This window comes from Xenopus tropicalis, chromosome 5 (assembly GCF_000004195.4).
Source record: "Xenopus tropicalis strain Nigerian chromosome 5, UCB_Xtro_10.0, whole genome shotgun sequence".
NCBI classification, from domain to species: domain Eukaryota; kingdom Metazoa; phylum Chordata; class Amphibia; order Anura; family Pipidae; genus Xenopus; species Xenopus tropicalis.
The window spans coordinates 114,982,382-114,998,139 of record NC_030681.2 but is presented as its reverse complement, the minus strand read 5'-3'; the positions used below and the strand labels follow the sequence as shown (position 1 = coordinate 114,998,139).

The 15,758-nt window shown below is 40.7% G+C and overlaps 1 protein-coding gene across 4 annotated transcripts in view; it reads left to right on the top strand.

Moving 5' to 3' along the window:
• Positions 1 to 15,758, top strand: part of schip1 (schwannomin interacting protein 1) — a 184,235-nt gene that overhangs the window by 124,756 nt on the left and 43,721 nt on the right. For 2 of the 4 annotated variants that reach the window (XM_012962647.1, XM_012962649.3), the window contains one exon: positions 12,336 to 12,920. In XM_012962647.1, coding sequence (XP_012818101.1) covers positions 12,336 to 12,920 — 585 coding nt within the window. 4 annotated transcript variants of the gene reach the window in all.

Genomic DNA, 15,758 nt, shown 5'->3' with positions numbered 1-15,758 from the left:
AGTGAGTGGGAGATACGCCTGATGCAATTGCAAAAAGTGAATTTGAACACATGCATGTGTGCAGGCACTTTGATGCAATATCTGCATTCTGATTTTTTTGCAGTTTCTGACGCCTTTTGACATTTTGCAAGTCCCTGCTAAAACAATATTTCCATCTAATGCTTACCAATTGATTTCCCCGAGCTGAAAGCGGAAGTTGTGGGAGATTGAGTAGGAAGATCACATCTTTAGCTGCACAAAGCTGCAGCAGTATCTTTGTGCACTGAAACACATGAAAGGGCCATCATGTTCTTAAGAGAAAGTGGAGACACATGAGCACATGGGTTATATTAAAGGAGAAGGAAAGTCATTCTGACATTTTACTGCCAATAGATTTGCCGAATTAGTGGCACCTATAACAATATATTTATTCAGCAGAAAGCATTACCATATCTGAGTAAAGGGCCCTAGAAGCTTTCTCCGTTTGCTTAGGACAGTAGCCATTTTAAATAGCTTCCTGCTCCAGCTCTAGCCTTTAGAGCTGAGATCACACATTCCTAAGGGTGGGGGGAGGGAGTTTTAGCATTCTTATGGAAGGGGGAGCAGGAGAGGGCAGAGAGGAGAGCAGGGTCGGACTGGGTGGGCCTCGGCTCTAGTGGGCCCCCGGCGGCCCAGACCCGACCCCTCCCCCTGCCCAACCGCTCCTCCTGACATGTTGAATTATGCACACTCAGAGGCCCTGCGAGGGGGGTTAGGGGCCCCTGCAGGGGGGGAATTAGGGGGCACCTGCAGGGCCCCTGCAGCTGTAAAGGAGAAAGAAAGGTAAAAACTAAGTAAGCTTTATCAGAAAGGTCTATGTAATACAGCCATAAACACACACAGAAATGCTGCACTGAGTTCTCTGTCAAAAGATTTGTTGTGTCTTTTCCTCTGCCAGAGACATGCAGCTCTCTCCTCTCTCTCCCCTCTCCTGCTCCCCCCTCCCTCAAGCATGCTAAGATCTCAAACCCCCCTTAGGAATGTGGATCTGAGCCAATCAGCAGGAAGCTGACTCATAGTCTTACAAACTGAGCATGTACACTGGTTTGGGTCTTGGTGCAGGAGCGAGGCATTATGGGAAGTTTCTTTACACAGCTCAGCGTTTTTTCTTCCTGTTTGGCTTCTGATCATCTGAACAGGTGAAATATGGGGAGATTTAAGGGCACTATTGAGAGAACTGAAGGTATGTCTGCAGCTTGAGATTAAATCTTTATTAGCCTTTCCTTCTCCTTTAAAGGACAAGGAAATGCTAAGTCACTTGGGGGTACCAAAATGTTAGGCACCCCCAAGTGACTTTAATCGCTTACCTTGTACCCCGGGTTGGTGCCCCTGTTAGGAGAAAACAGCACCAGCCTGGGGTACCTGTAGCAAGCGCTTCCTCCTTCCTGCTTCGTTTTGCCGGCAAATTCCCGGCACCCGCGCATGAGTGAAAAGCGCTGCAGCTACCCTGGGCTGGTGCTGTTCTCTCCGAACAGGGGCACCAGCCCGGGGTAAAAGGTAGGCGATTTAATTCACTTGGGGTGCCTAACATTTTGGCACCCCCAAGTGACTTTGCCTTTCCTTCTCCTTTAAAGGCAGGTAAAAGTTTGTACATTTCCCCATGGTAATATGTGCCCCTAAGCAATGTACTGGTTACTGTATGATGTGCCCATACATTGTTCTGCCAGTTAGGAATGCATTTCTCACTAAACCTGTCATTGATTTTTAATCATAATATGTCTGGTATTATAGCTACCTCTGCATTAGTGCAGTCCTTACTAAGCAAACTACTGAAAAGCAAGTGCAGCAACTGCTTTATTCATGCAACTACATTAATTTCACATGCAGCATCTTGTACAGGGAAAGAAAGAAAATACATTTTGTGCATCCTAGTGCTGACCTACGCCATAACAACTAAGTGAAGTGAAAAATTATTAACAGAAATACTATGTTGCCAAATTTTGCAGTTTGCACAGTACTAATTTATGGCAGAATTCTTTTTAAATAGAGTCTTTTACAATTAGGCCTCTGAGTTCAAAAGTTCTGAATAATGACCTTCCATATGTGAAAGTTTGGAGAGCCTCAGTGAAGAAATATTTGACAGTAAAAATACTGGACAATCAATTAACATTCTGGAGCATGCCAGGCATATTATGTTAAAATCCATCTCCTTGAATTAGGAAAAGGCCAAATAAATAATAGAGTCCATCCATGGCAAGTCCTTACCTCCCATATTGCTCCATAGTATACAGTATGAAAAACTATTAAAGTAATACTGACACTAAAAAACTACTCTTCAAAATAATAAGTGAATACAAACACTACAATAATACACGCCATCTTTAGAAACTTTACATCTGTAAATTTGTCACTATGATGATGTCATTGGCATACCCTTCTTCTTTTAGATTGTAAGCTCTTTTGGACAGGGCACTCTTTGCCTCTTGTATTCGTTGCTGTATGTTCAACGTATACACCTATTTATTGTAAAAGCTATGGAAAATGTTTGCGCTTTATAAATATGTTATAATTAATTTAATATCTTATTTTGTACCGATTCAAGATAAAATGTTAAGGCCAGGGCCATAGCTAGAGTTAGCTAGTAAAGCTGACCATTGACTTCTTTATCCAATTTGTTATCCGGGAACCCATTATCCAGAAAGCTCCGAATTACAGGAATGTTATCTCCTATACATTCAATTTTACTTAAAATTTTTTTTTAAAATGATTTCCTTTTTCTCTGCAATAATAAAACAGTACTGTGTACTTAATTCTAACTAAGATATAATGAATTCTTAATGAAGGCAAAACAATCCAATAGGGTTTAATTAATATGTAAATTATTTTTAGTAGACTTAAGGCAGGGGGCTCAAACTCAATTTACCTGTGGGCCGCAGGAGGCAAAGTCAGGATGAGGCTGGGCCGCATAAGGGATTTCACAAAAAAAAGTCGGGAGCTGCTGATTGCGGAAATGACGTTATGCCATCACAACAGTTATTATGGGAAGACGTAAGGAGCTAATTGTGCACACAGAGCGTCTTCCCATAATAACTGTTGTGATGGCATAACGTCATTTCCGCAATCAGCAGCTCCCGCCCGCCGTGCCTTGCATTATCCCTTGAATCGCAATAAAAATCGCGATCCATTCATTCGGCGTTGGTGCGGGCCACAAAATATTGTACCGAGGGCCGCAAATGGCCCGCGGGCCGCGAGTTTGAGACCCCTGACTTAAGGTATGGAGGTTCAAATTTTTTTTTTATCCAGAAAACCCCAGGTTCTGAGCATTCTGGATAACTGGTCCCATACCTGTAATTAAAATAAATACTTGTTAATATAATCCTGTGTGCCACTGACCTTTTTTAGATTTGATTCTGGATGCACAAAGGATGTGTATGTAAATAAAGTACAGAGCATTTCTTAATACCCCGCCCTTACCAGTACTGAGATACTGGAGAAGATTTTATGAACTGAAACAAAGTATAAATTCAGGGAAATTATTTTATGTTTTGTGGCCCCTAAATTAAAGGGAAATTGGCAAATATTAAAATGTAGTTCCAACTGACTTTTTTTTGGGGGGGTGGGGGAGTCAGGTATTTATAAGATCAGGCATTTTCTATTGTGAAAATGTAATATAAGCTTAATCAATTCATACCAACTTCCCTTGGTATGGGTTAGTTAATCAGGAATATGCCTATATCTGGCCTTAGAGGCTTGGTGATATGCACCCTGGTGAAATAATAGAAAATAAATTAGCGCCATAGTAGAGAAAACACTTCACTCTGGTCGTTATTTTGTAATAACATTTTGATTGTTTTTTAAATGGAAAAACAGCTAGCAAATTTATGCACATGGGTTTCCTGGTATCTTTCTTAAGCTTGTGTTTACTCAGCAGTTGGTTCCATGTTCAGCAGCACATAATGATATTTATGGTTTCTGTGTTAAGGGTCCAGCTGTCCATATTATTTTAGGAGAAGCAGATTGTGTAGCTACAGCTTCAGACAGCCCCCAGAAACTGCTAAAAATACACAGAAGGAGAGAGTCTGCTTTGACTGCAGTTAGCAATGTGTAGTACACTAATTGTTTAGAAATGGTAAACCCACCAACTAAATAACTTGTACGGTCTATGTACATGAGTTTCTTTGCCCTTTGCAACTTCCATTTGCCTCTTTATTTCCTCTCTTACATATTTAACAGATTTACTAGAACTATTGATAAATTAAACAGCATGCAAGACAGGAGTGCCACTAATGGGCTCTTTTCTCGGAGTGGTTATTATCACTGGGGTGGTGTGGTACAGGTATGGAAACTGTTATCCAGAATGTTTGGGACCTGGGGTTTTCTGCATAAAGGGTCTTTCTGCAATTTGGATCTCCATCCATTAAGACTACAAAAAATAAACCCAATAGGATTGTTTTGTTTCCATTAAGGATTATTTATATCTTAGTTAAGAACATGCACAAGGTACTGTTTTATTATTAGAGAGAAAAAGGTAATTTTTTTTTTAAAAAAAATTGTAATTATTTAATTAAAATGGAGTCTAGGGGTGATGGCCTTTCTGTAATTTGGATCTTTCTGGATAACGGTTTTCCAGATTAAAAAAAAAAAAAACAGGTGAATGGGTTCTCTCTACATCGAAACATATTTATTATAGGTCACCGATGCATTCCATGACCATATAAAAGCACAAGGCCAAAGGTCAATGGCTTTTATGTAGGTCATTGAACTCCAAGATGACTTCTATTATCCTCATATTTTACAACAGGGGGGGCATAATTTAACATACTACACAAGTTTCAGTTAATCCTGTGATAAAATTTACATCACAAAGCACTGATTGTAACTGATGACATCACATCACTAAGCAACATTTATAAGAATATAATTTACAGTATATTCATAGCTCTTGTGTATCTTGTGACCTTGAGAAAGGTCCCGATGGGGACCAAAATGTAATGTTCGCTGTTCTTGTGTTTTCTAATACACAATTGATTGTTTTGGAATAAACTCGGTGCTGCTGGTCTTTTTTTTTAAATTTAAATTATTTACCTTGCACCCGAGATAAAAACTGAAGCAGAGTGCCACCCTGGGTCAGATATATATATATATATATATATATATATATGTAACACCTTTTTGGCTGTAAAGCATACAATGACCACCTAGTTAGGTTATAGAGCATATGGTACACTGAACTCTAAGACACAGGATGGGCCTTCATTATATGGAAGGATCAAGGGGGAGGTGCTGCAACTACAATTCACTTACGCTGTGTACAAAAAGTGAAAAGAAATAAAGGGACGCCAGAAGGTTTTTGCAGCAAACTCAAAAAGAACTTTTTTATTTTTCAAAAATGATCCACAAGGTTAGCAATATTCACAATGCCAAGGCAAAGCAAATAGAATGGCGGGTTCAATAAAATCAAAACTAGAGCACTGGTGCACCACTGTGGAGAGTAGTTGGTAAGGAATCTTTATTCTAAGGGTTTTCACCTTAATGGACCGGATCCCAAACAGCAAACATGAATCAGGGAGAAGACTATGCCTCATACCCTGGCCACTATTGTGGGCCCTACACTAAGGCAGCATATACTGTAAAGTATTATACTCCCAGCTATCTCTCCTGGTTGGAGCAAATAAGCTGCTCTTTCTTTTCTAGCTATTTCAGACTGTCTCAGTTTCCTAGAAAGAGCTATAACATATATCTATCCTGCATTTATTAATCCTCGTTTACGGGTTCCCTGCTCCTTGACATCTTCAGAGGTAAAGGTCCCTCTGGGGTAGAACACTTTACTGCGGCCTTGTTGATCCCAGGCTCAGTGAACATCCACCTGGTTCAACAGATGCAGGCCAAAGAGGAACATCCACCCTCTGCTAAACACTTTATTACAGTGTGCAGGAAGTGGTCATAAGCCTTATAAACCAATAACACATAATATGCTAAATAGCAAATATGCAAAATAGATACATCTACTCAGTAAATATATAAAACAAGACCAGCATGTTATTGTCGTTTAAAACATGAACAATGCTCAGAAAATTCTGAATTTGATCTTCCTATATGGTAGAATTCCACAGCAAATGATCAAACTGGCAGGATTCTGCTAGGGTTGATGTAATTGCTAAGGGAAATGCGCTGAGACTACAGTATGAGGTCATTTTGTATTTCATGATAAATGGAAAACAATCATAGTCAGGGGTCGCAGAAGTATCATGACCTTCTAGGCAATAAAAATGGCAAGTTAATAACATATCATGTTGTTAGCCATTTATGTGAATTGCTTTTAAAAATTCCTAAAAATATGATGTATATATAAAAGGTCATACCTTGCGCTGAATAATTAGAAAGAACCGGCAGCTACACCTCGCTCACTTTGACATCTGTCTGAAGCTGTACACATCATAAGAGAGTTATAGTAGCTTTTTTACAATCACCTTGTGCTTCCATGTCAAGGTTAAGATACCAGTTTGGATCTCTGGAGCTTTTGACATTATACACCTTAATACTTCAGCCTTTAAAATAAAACACTGTGTTCTGCATTTGTATGGGGTGAGGGGAAACTGTGCTTAGCTCTTTTATTCCAATAGGGCTTCAGTGATGTTATCATTGATCAATTAAAGGGACACTATCATAACAAAATCTACTTTATGACTTTCTGATTAGTTGTGTCAGACACAATGCTAACATGGACACAATTACACTTGCATTATTGGGAAAACAATGTATTATGGGTAAATAATATGGTATTTTACATCTGAAATTGTACTTTGCCCCATATAACGTTTTCAAAAATCTAATTCAGTCCACCTCAATGAATATTTTTTAAATAATACACTAGAAATACTGAATTGTTTCAGTTGCTTTCTTATTTCTACATGAAGGTTACTCCTAAGAAAAAGGTAAATATAAGATGAAAACGAGTGTGAGACAGTAGTTACAAAACTAAGAGCTCTACCTGTTGCTAGCTTTCTCCTATGCTCAGTGTGGAACACAAATCAGGGCTGTAGGAGTGAACAAAGTACACATTTATCTGGCATTCCTTTCATAGTTTGGCTGCTCTTGCAACCTTTAACGTTAGCAAAATGTAGCATTCTTCTGCCTCCCATATAAAACACTGAAGGGCTCACTTACCAACAGTCAGTGTAGTGCAAAGTGCAAAAGCAAGGCATCATATTTTTTGCAGTGCCTTTAGCAACAGGACTTTGCACTCTAGAATAGACAGTAAGGATCGGCAGTCACCCCCCCATGAATACAGTACTGCCTGTGTTTAGCAGAACTGTATTCATGAGGGATGGAAAGAAAAGGTATGTATGTGTCCCCTCTTCTGCCCCCTATCTTGATTGTTAGATGCACAAGTTAGGAAGCACTGATAGCCGAGGGTGCAAGCAAACCCTACACTTACAGTCACCAGTAATAAATAAATATCAAGTGCAGTTACCCACTCATGCTTGGTTATATGTAGAGGACCTTGCGCAAAATATTTACTCGCAAACGACATGTGTCTTGATTAATAGTTTTGTACTTACTGTGTGCCCTATGGTAAAGAGGGAAAATAGATCTTCCAGTCTAAATGGAGAAGGAGAGTACCAATATATTCTGCAGCGCTCTACAATACAGGTGCCACAGAAGATCATTTTCTAGCCTTACCAGGACGGAAAATTCTGGAAGGGGCCTGATTCTGACGCCTATGAAAAGGTGTATACATCAAACATAAAGTAGATACTGGTGTTTTATACCAGTAAATGCTTAATTAAAGGGGTGGTTCACCTTCAGGTTAACTTTTAGTATGTTATAGAAAGGCCTATCCTAGTAGCTTTTCAATTGGTCTTCATTTTTTATTTTGTATAGATTTGAATTATTTGCCTTCTTCTTCTGACTCTTTCCAGCTTTCAAAGAGCGGTCACTGAGAAGCCAAAAAAAACTATTGCTCTGTAAGGCTACAATGTTATCGTTATTGTTACTTTTTGTTATTTATCTTTCTATTTAGGCCCTCTCCTAGTCTTATTCCTGTCTTTCTTTCAAATCACTGCCTGGTTACTAGGTTATATTGGATTAATCAACACATTTAACAGTAAAACAAACAATCATTTATTGACTCAATTGTTAACAAAATTACAAAAAGCAAATCATATATAGCAAACGACAAACAGGTGCTTCCCAATTCCTCGTTGTCCCCATAATCTGCATTCATCAGAGGAGGTGATGAAGTTGGGTTATATTGGACCCTAGCAACCATATAGCTTCTGGAATTGCAAACTGGAGAGCTGCAGAACAAAGAGCTAACAAATTCAAAAACCACATATAATACAAAATAAAGACCAATTGCAAATTGTCTCAGAATAGCATACTTTATAACTGGGATCCCCAACCTTTTTTTTACCTGTGAGCTACACTCAAATGTAAAAAGAGTTGGAGAGCAACACAAACATAAAAAAAGTTTCTGGGGTGCCAAATAAAGGTTATTTGGTAATCCCTTTATGGACTGGCAGCCTACAGGAGGCTCTGTTTGGCAGAGCACCTGTTTTTTATGCAACTAAAACTTGCCTCCATGCCACTGGTTGAGGACCACTGCTCTATAACATACTAAAAGTTATTGTAAACACAAACAACCCCTTTAAGCTATAATTCAGACCTCACTGGTTTGCACCATACAATATAAGAATGCTGCTAAAATGCTATGTGTTATGAAGTCCCTCCAGTCTGTTCAGATGAATCATACTCAAGTGTAGCAAGGGAACTCTGGAGCTCAAGGATACCTACTGCCAAAATGCACATAGGTATAGAGCCAAAAGAATTGGGAGCTGACATCATTCTTATGCCGAGCCCCATATATGACAACACTTCTGTCGAACTGCATATGTTGTGAGGCATTGGAAAAAAACATTTGTGTATAAATTACACTTTGCACACTGTGCTTGCATGAATAAATGAACCTAGCATGTAGCAAAAACATACAAATGGAATTCTGGTGATGTTGACACTTTCCCACTGGCCAGAATAAACCATTAGAAAATATAATGTGCCATACCCCTAAAAGTGAGTTTTGCTGCCTTTCATCATACTGCCTGGAGAGCCATGGCCCTTCCGTTAAAGGCATGTTTTATTAGGCGTTTTGTAGTACTACTGTTACTCAACTTCCAGCCCTAACAGTAATAGTGCTGGAAGTTGGCCTTACTGGCCACATGTTTTGGGAAAACCCTTCAGCTACCCTAGGTAGAGTTATAGCCTTTCTCTTCAGGTAGAAGTAGATACATGCCTGTAAGAGAATATAATGGAACAGTTACCCATTTGCCTTTTTATACAGATATTAGCTTATTATTTGATGCATACATGTTTGCAATATTACATTTTAATAATGTTTTCATATGAAAAAAGAGGCTGTTAAAGACACATTAAAGAGGAGCTGCAAGATACATTATGTGGCAGTGGCAACAGGAGCCCCAGTTACATTATTTAATATAATGTGCTTGGAGTGCCAAAACCTACTGCTTCATTCTTACTATATTTTTTGTACTTGGGTGCAAGTACCCACTTTTCTCACTGGTTTAAATGTTCATTTTGCTTAATTTCAAAATAGGTACTGCTCATTCTTTAGCATAGTGCACACACACCACACATTCCCTTTTCCCTGGGCTTCCCTAACATGTTCCAGTGTCCCATGCTTTCCTTGTGCCACCCTGCCAGAGGGCATGCACACCAGAGAATGTCACTACTTTGTGTACATTGCATAGGCCCAGCTTCAATCAGCACATTGGGTGCCTGGGACACAAAAGCAAATGGGGGAATGGCAGTGCCCTGGGCTATAAGCACCATCCTAGCTCAGCAGGTAAGTGACTAGACTCACTGGAGGTAGCAGTGCCTAACAACTTTCCTCCTCCTTGTATGCCTCCACCCTCCTCTGCTCAGAATGCAGGAAAACAGGGAGGCTGGGGCTGCATTAGGTCTGCAGCAAACAGTTATTGGCACCAGGAACAAACCCCCCCCCCCTCCCAAAAACCCCGTTAGGGGTGCACCTCTTTAAAACTATAGCAGCATTCTTATATGTTGGACCGTTTTTTGTGCTTGGCATCTTGCCCCATTTTGATAGACGATCCCAAATACCCAGTATCTGGTTCAGCACCAGAGTGATATCTGATATGTTCTGACGACCCACTTTCATATTTGCCTTCTGGCAGAGGAAGCTAAGTGATACGGTACGCCCACCCCACGGTATTATCGTCTATAACAAGGAAACCTGTTTTACCAGAATCTCTATACAATGTTAAAACGTTAAACTCGATTCATTCCCTGATATCGCTCCGGTAATTTGGGGGTTATATTAATGGGAGCCGCGCTACAAAGGGCTCCCTGCTATAGAGGCGGCGCACTAATCCATGCCTCAGGGCTATGAGTATAAGTTCTTCCCTCAGCAGCTCAGGCAGAGGGGTAGCACATGGAATTAGCGGGCGCGCCTTGTATAACCCCCACGCCCTCTAGGGGGCGGCTTTTACGGCTGAGCTTACGGAAAGAGCGCTGCCCAGCTCAAGCAGTGGAACCCAAGCCCACCAGTTACGTAGCCTCCGGAATTCCTATTCCAGGTCCTAGCTCCTACGCAGTGACGCGGTAGGAGCTGGGAGTTTCCGGAGGATTGGACTGTGTGTGCCGGGCGGCGCCGGTATAGAGGGGCTCCCGCTGCTTGTGTAGCTAGGTGGGGCGGCTGCTTTGCGTCACACAGCGGCTGAGGGATGTTAGTGCGCTGGGCGCAGGTTCCCCATAGCAGGTATGTATGGAAGGAGGGGATACGTTCAAGTGGGAAAGCCTCTCTCAGTAAGGGGGTCGCTGAATGTATGAGCCTTGTGTACTAGTAAGTAGCACAGCCATTTGTTGCATTTTCTACACAGTCCTAAGTCTCCTGGACAGTGAGCCCAGTGTATACCTAGATAGGATTACTGTTTGCGCTAATAATAGTCTTTGCCTGCGCTAGTCTGGCTTATGGAGAGAAGCAGTTTGTATCTGGATTGGAAATGTACATTAATACAGTATGCAGGGGTTTATAGGCATGGCTTTTATATACATCTCTAATATAATATGTAAACTGTGTATTTGACCTTTTATATACACCTTTACTGTAAAAAATATATACATACACATATATACACACTGTGTGTGTGGGAGCTATTATATACACCTGTGCAGTAATATATAGTATGTGTGATCCTTTAAATATAAACTGTGTGGGACCCTCTATAGACACCTGTACTGTAATGTATACTGTGTGTACTGTATCAACATCTATTATGCAGATCTTTTTCCTTGACAGCTAATTCTGTTAGAGTAGACCATTTGCTTATCGCACATGATGGCTCTAGGTGTTTGTGAACTACAACTCTCAGTTCTAGCCATAAGTGTTCATGGGATGCCAGGAGTTGTGCAGTTAGAGGGCCATTGAACGAACTACCCTGATTTTGAAGCTGCTTAGTATTCTGTGAGCTTCTATATTGTCTGAGCGGGATGGGCCTGAACTAGATTGCAGAGCTGCAGTATCACTGGGCCGGTGCCAGTTTCCTTATGGATCCTATGAGAATAGGTATCATGATCCAGGTGTTTTATGCATTCACTGCAAGCAGATGACACAGCAGAATAGCTCCAACAGTGTATCCACAAATGCAGATAAGAGAATTAAACTCACTTTAGCTCAGCTGTTAGATTGCATAAAGTTTGGTCTGCACACAGTATGCCCATTCATAACCTGTCTGGTAAAAAGTGGAAACATTGGGTGGGGGAGCAAAACACAGCTTTTCTCCAAATTCCATGCATTCATGTGATATGCGCTTGCTCCATATCCTTGTAGTGCTGCCTTGCATTCAGTCAACCTGCTTATCTGCAATGAGACGAAGGAGCTAAAAAGGTTCCAGCTTGTAATTATTATTGATAATTTGTTTTAAAGCTTGGAATGCTGCGATAAACAATTATTTGGCACCTAATAGTATTTCAAGCCTAACAAGATAAATGTGAGGTCTGTTTAAATGCATTTGCTTCTCAAATAATTGGCTGCCCTAGGTACGTAGAGGTGCTGCACTTATTCGCCTGCTGCTGCATGTGCAATGTGCCATAGTGTTTTGGCTCCTGCTGAAGTAAAGCCTAGGGAGTGGGAGGACAGGAATGTCTGTCTTCTTTAGCCTCAGGGAATGGTTTGTCTTGCTGGCAGTTTCCAGTTGCTTCATGCCTTTTTTTAACTTCCCTACAGAGCAGGCATAGATGAGGTGCTTGGATTTATTTCTGAAATGAATTAATTTTCTCTCAACCCCCTCCCCCTTTTTTCTGTTTCTCTATGAATACATGTCTGCTTCACCCTGACTCAGGATTACAGAGAGGATGGCATGGATTTAGGAAGTGATGCCTGCAGTCGCTCAAGTTCTGAATCCAGCTCCAACAAAGTGACCCCTTGCTCTGACTGTAAGTCCTCACCCAGTTTGGAACTGGCTGCTCTAGAGGATTATGAGGAGGAGGACTTTCTTGTGGACAAAGTGAGCGATGAGTGGGAAGATGACGATGAGGAAGATGAGGTTGGTGTTGTGGATGGCTTTCCTAAGGACAACTGCTTTGCAAGGATAGGAACTGGAAGAAGTTTGGCAGAAGAGTTTGAGGATGTTAAAAGTGGGACTGTTTCTGCCTCTAATGGAAACCCTTCACCTAAGCACAAACTAAATGGAAATTTAGTTGTTGGGAGACCTCCAAGTAAAGGAAAGCACAGCCCCCCTAAACCACAGCTTAACAATTGCAGGGGAACTTTTGTGAATTCTTTTGGGGGTTCAGGCACACTCATGAGGGAGGAACCACAACTCCCCACAATGGACTGGGAGGCACTGGAAAAGCATCTGGCTGGCTTACAGTTCCAGGAGCAGGAAGCAAGGAACCAGAGGCAAACAAAGTCGAACTACACATCAGTAAGTTTATTTTCTTTAATTATGCCATTTTAAGAGGAACACTATATCTGGAGGAACACACTATAACAAATAAATATTATTTGATTACCTTTTCCTTGATATATGTGACAGGGGCTTTAACTCACTGACGGGACAGGAAATGTCCATTTCAGCAGAATGAACAGGGTCTTTTACTGGCGAAATGCTGTATTGCGGAAATAATTTTTTCCTATTCAAATGTTATAATGACGATGAGGATGATCATTTTATTTTCGCTTGCAGTAATCCATTAGATAGCCTCCACCCTGCATTTTTGTTTTTATATGGTGCTTAGTCATGGACTGAGCCGGAAAAGGATAGGGAAGAGTAATTAAACTGACTCATCATAATGGCTTGTGAATTAAAAAAAGCCCAATCACTGTTCTTTATTGATCACTACACTCCAGTGGATATTTGTCTGCAGTGATAACATGGACCTTAGAAACCATTATTACCTGCTCCTCACCTGGGCTATCAAATGTTGGCTTTACTTAGGTGAAGTGGGCACTAATATACTATATATTTCTGATCCAAAGTTTGCTACAGGCTCAGGTCCACCCACCATCTCTTGTGGGCATCAGTCCATGGCATCATTTCCAAGAGTAGAGAAGTTTTTTTTTTACTGTGTTTTAAATTGTTTTATTGTTAAATGAATGGGTGGGGAAAGTCATTACTGTAATATGATTTTTATTTTATATTGCAGAAAACTGTTGAGTTCTGGTCTATTAACTAACCTATAAAGTTTAGTACTGTGGGAATTAATGTAGATACACAAAATAACCCTTCTCAGTCTTTGTTGCATAAAGAAACCCACCAACTGAAAAAGAAAAAGTTGAACAGGACAGTGAAAAGGAGGGTGCAGAGGTAATTTATATATCAAAATCTGAGAGTAGAGCTCACCACAGAAAAACTCACCACTTTCTATTCATTCCTTATTTTTTGAAGTGTATTTATCAATAGGTAAAAGTACATTTCTAAAAATTCCATAGGATTGAATGGAAAATGGGCAAGTTTTTCTGTGGTGAGCCCTAACCTCAAACTTTGATAAATCTGCTCCTAATAGTGTACTCCCTTTTTCAACATTAACTAATTAAATAGTTTTGTGCATACAGTTTTAAATATGTACGGTTTTTGTTATTTTTGCAATAAACTGTCCACTTTCACTTTTTTAACTTTCTGATTTTGTTGAGTCACTGTTGTTATTCTATAAGGATGCTTTGTTGCTTACAGGAAACTCCACTCTTTGTGACAAATTTCCTGAAAATATCTTTTCTTCCAAGATGAATATAAATCACGACATGTAAAACACTTTACATGCAGCAAACTGGCATAACATATGAAAATGTGGAAGAATTCATTTTCACACTGTTATGTCCTTGCACCATATGTAAAGTGTTTCACATGCTGTGATTTTTATTCATCTTGGAGGAAAATATATTTTTAGTTACTTTGTTGCCCACAGGAGAAAAGATTTCTGTGGCTGACAAAATGTCAATCTTTACACATCTGTTTTAGTCAGGATTTGTGTGTAATAGGCACACATATTAAAAAGTGACATGTACACTCTTCTCTTGTACAGATATGCTGGTGCTTTATAACTACTTGTTAATAACAATAATTCTAATGTCATTGGGAATAGTGGGCATTGTTGGCTATAGGATATTTAGGCTAAGGGTAAGCACGCACAGAGCGACTTACTCGCCCACGAAAGATTGCGGGCAAGTAACCGATCCGAAAAGCGTTTCTACCGGGAACAGTAGAAGTCGCCGGTGGAAAGCCGTTCGCATCGCTTTGGTTTCCGAAGTTACACAAAGTTGCCCATCTATTAGGGCTCTTGCACACGGGGAGATTAGTCGCCCGCGACAAATCTCCCTGTTCGCGGGCGACTAATCTCCCCGAGTTGCCATCAGTTGCCGGTGGGATGGCACACGCGGCGGCGCAATTTCGGCAAATCGCCGAAAATGCCTCGCGAGGCAACTTCGGCGATTTGCCGAAATCGCCTGCGCAGGGTGTGCCATCCCACCGGCGACTTACATTTTCGCTGGTGGGATGGCAATTTGGGGAGATTAGTCGCCCGCGAACAGGGAAATTTGTCGCGGGCGACTAATCTCCCCATGTGCCAGATCCCTCACAAGCGTGTAAGTTGCTCCGTGGGTGCTTACCCTAATGCCACACAGGGCTGATTCTTCGCTAATGGATAAACAAAGGCTGAGAATCTGTCCCTAAGCTAGCATCAGCCTTTTCCCATGCCTGCACCTGGAGCAATTGTATTGGCACAAATGCAAGCGCATGGAGCAAATTTTGGGCCTGAAATGTGTGTAATTACATTGTACTTGGGCCAACACATTTTCTCCAACAGCGGCAAAACCCCTGCACAAAAACCAGCTATCTCATCCATTCTGATCCACATCCTGTTCATTAATCACTATCAAGCACAGTATTGCTTAGTGCTCACATGGTGTGTGAAAGGAAACTTAACACTGATTGCACTTCATAAATGCTTATACAAAGCCATTAAGAGAGAGCACTTTTCAGCAGCAAGTACTGCAGTGTGGCCCTCTCAGTGGCTTTGTATAAGCATTTATGGTTACTTGTTTCACACCTATGGTGGGGGTGTACATTGAGATTGAGAGCTGGCTTTTTTACCCTGGACAGCACGGTTACCTTCACTGATTGGACTTCCCTGCACATGTGCAAAAGTTACTTTAATTCCAAGTAATAATTCTAAAGAACATTTTATATTTATTCATACATGTACATTTTATATTGACAATGGTGTTACAGCTTGCTTTCAGTATTGAACCCACATAGGTTGTGCAG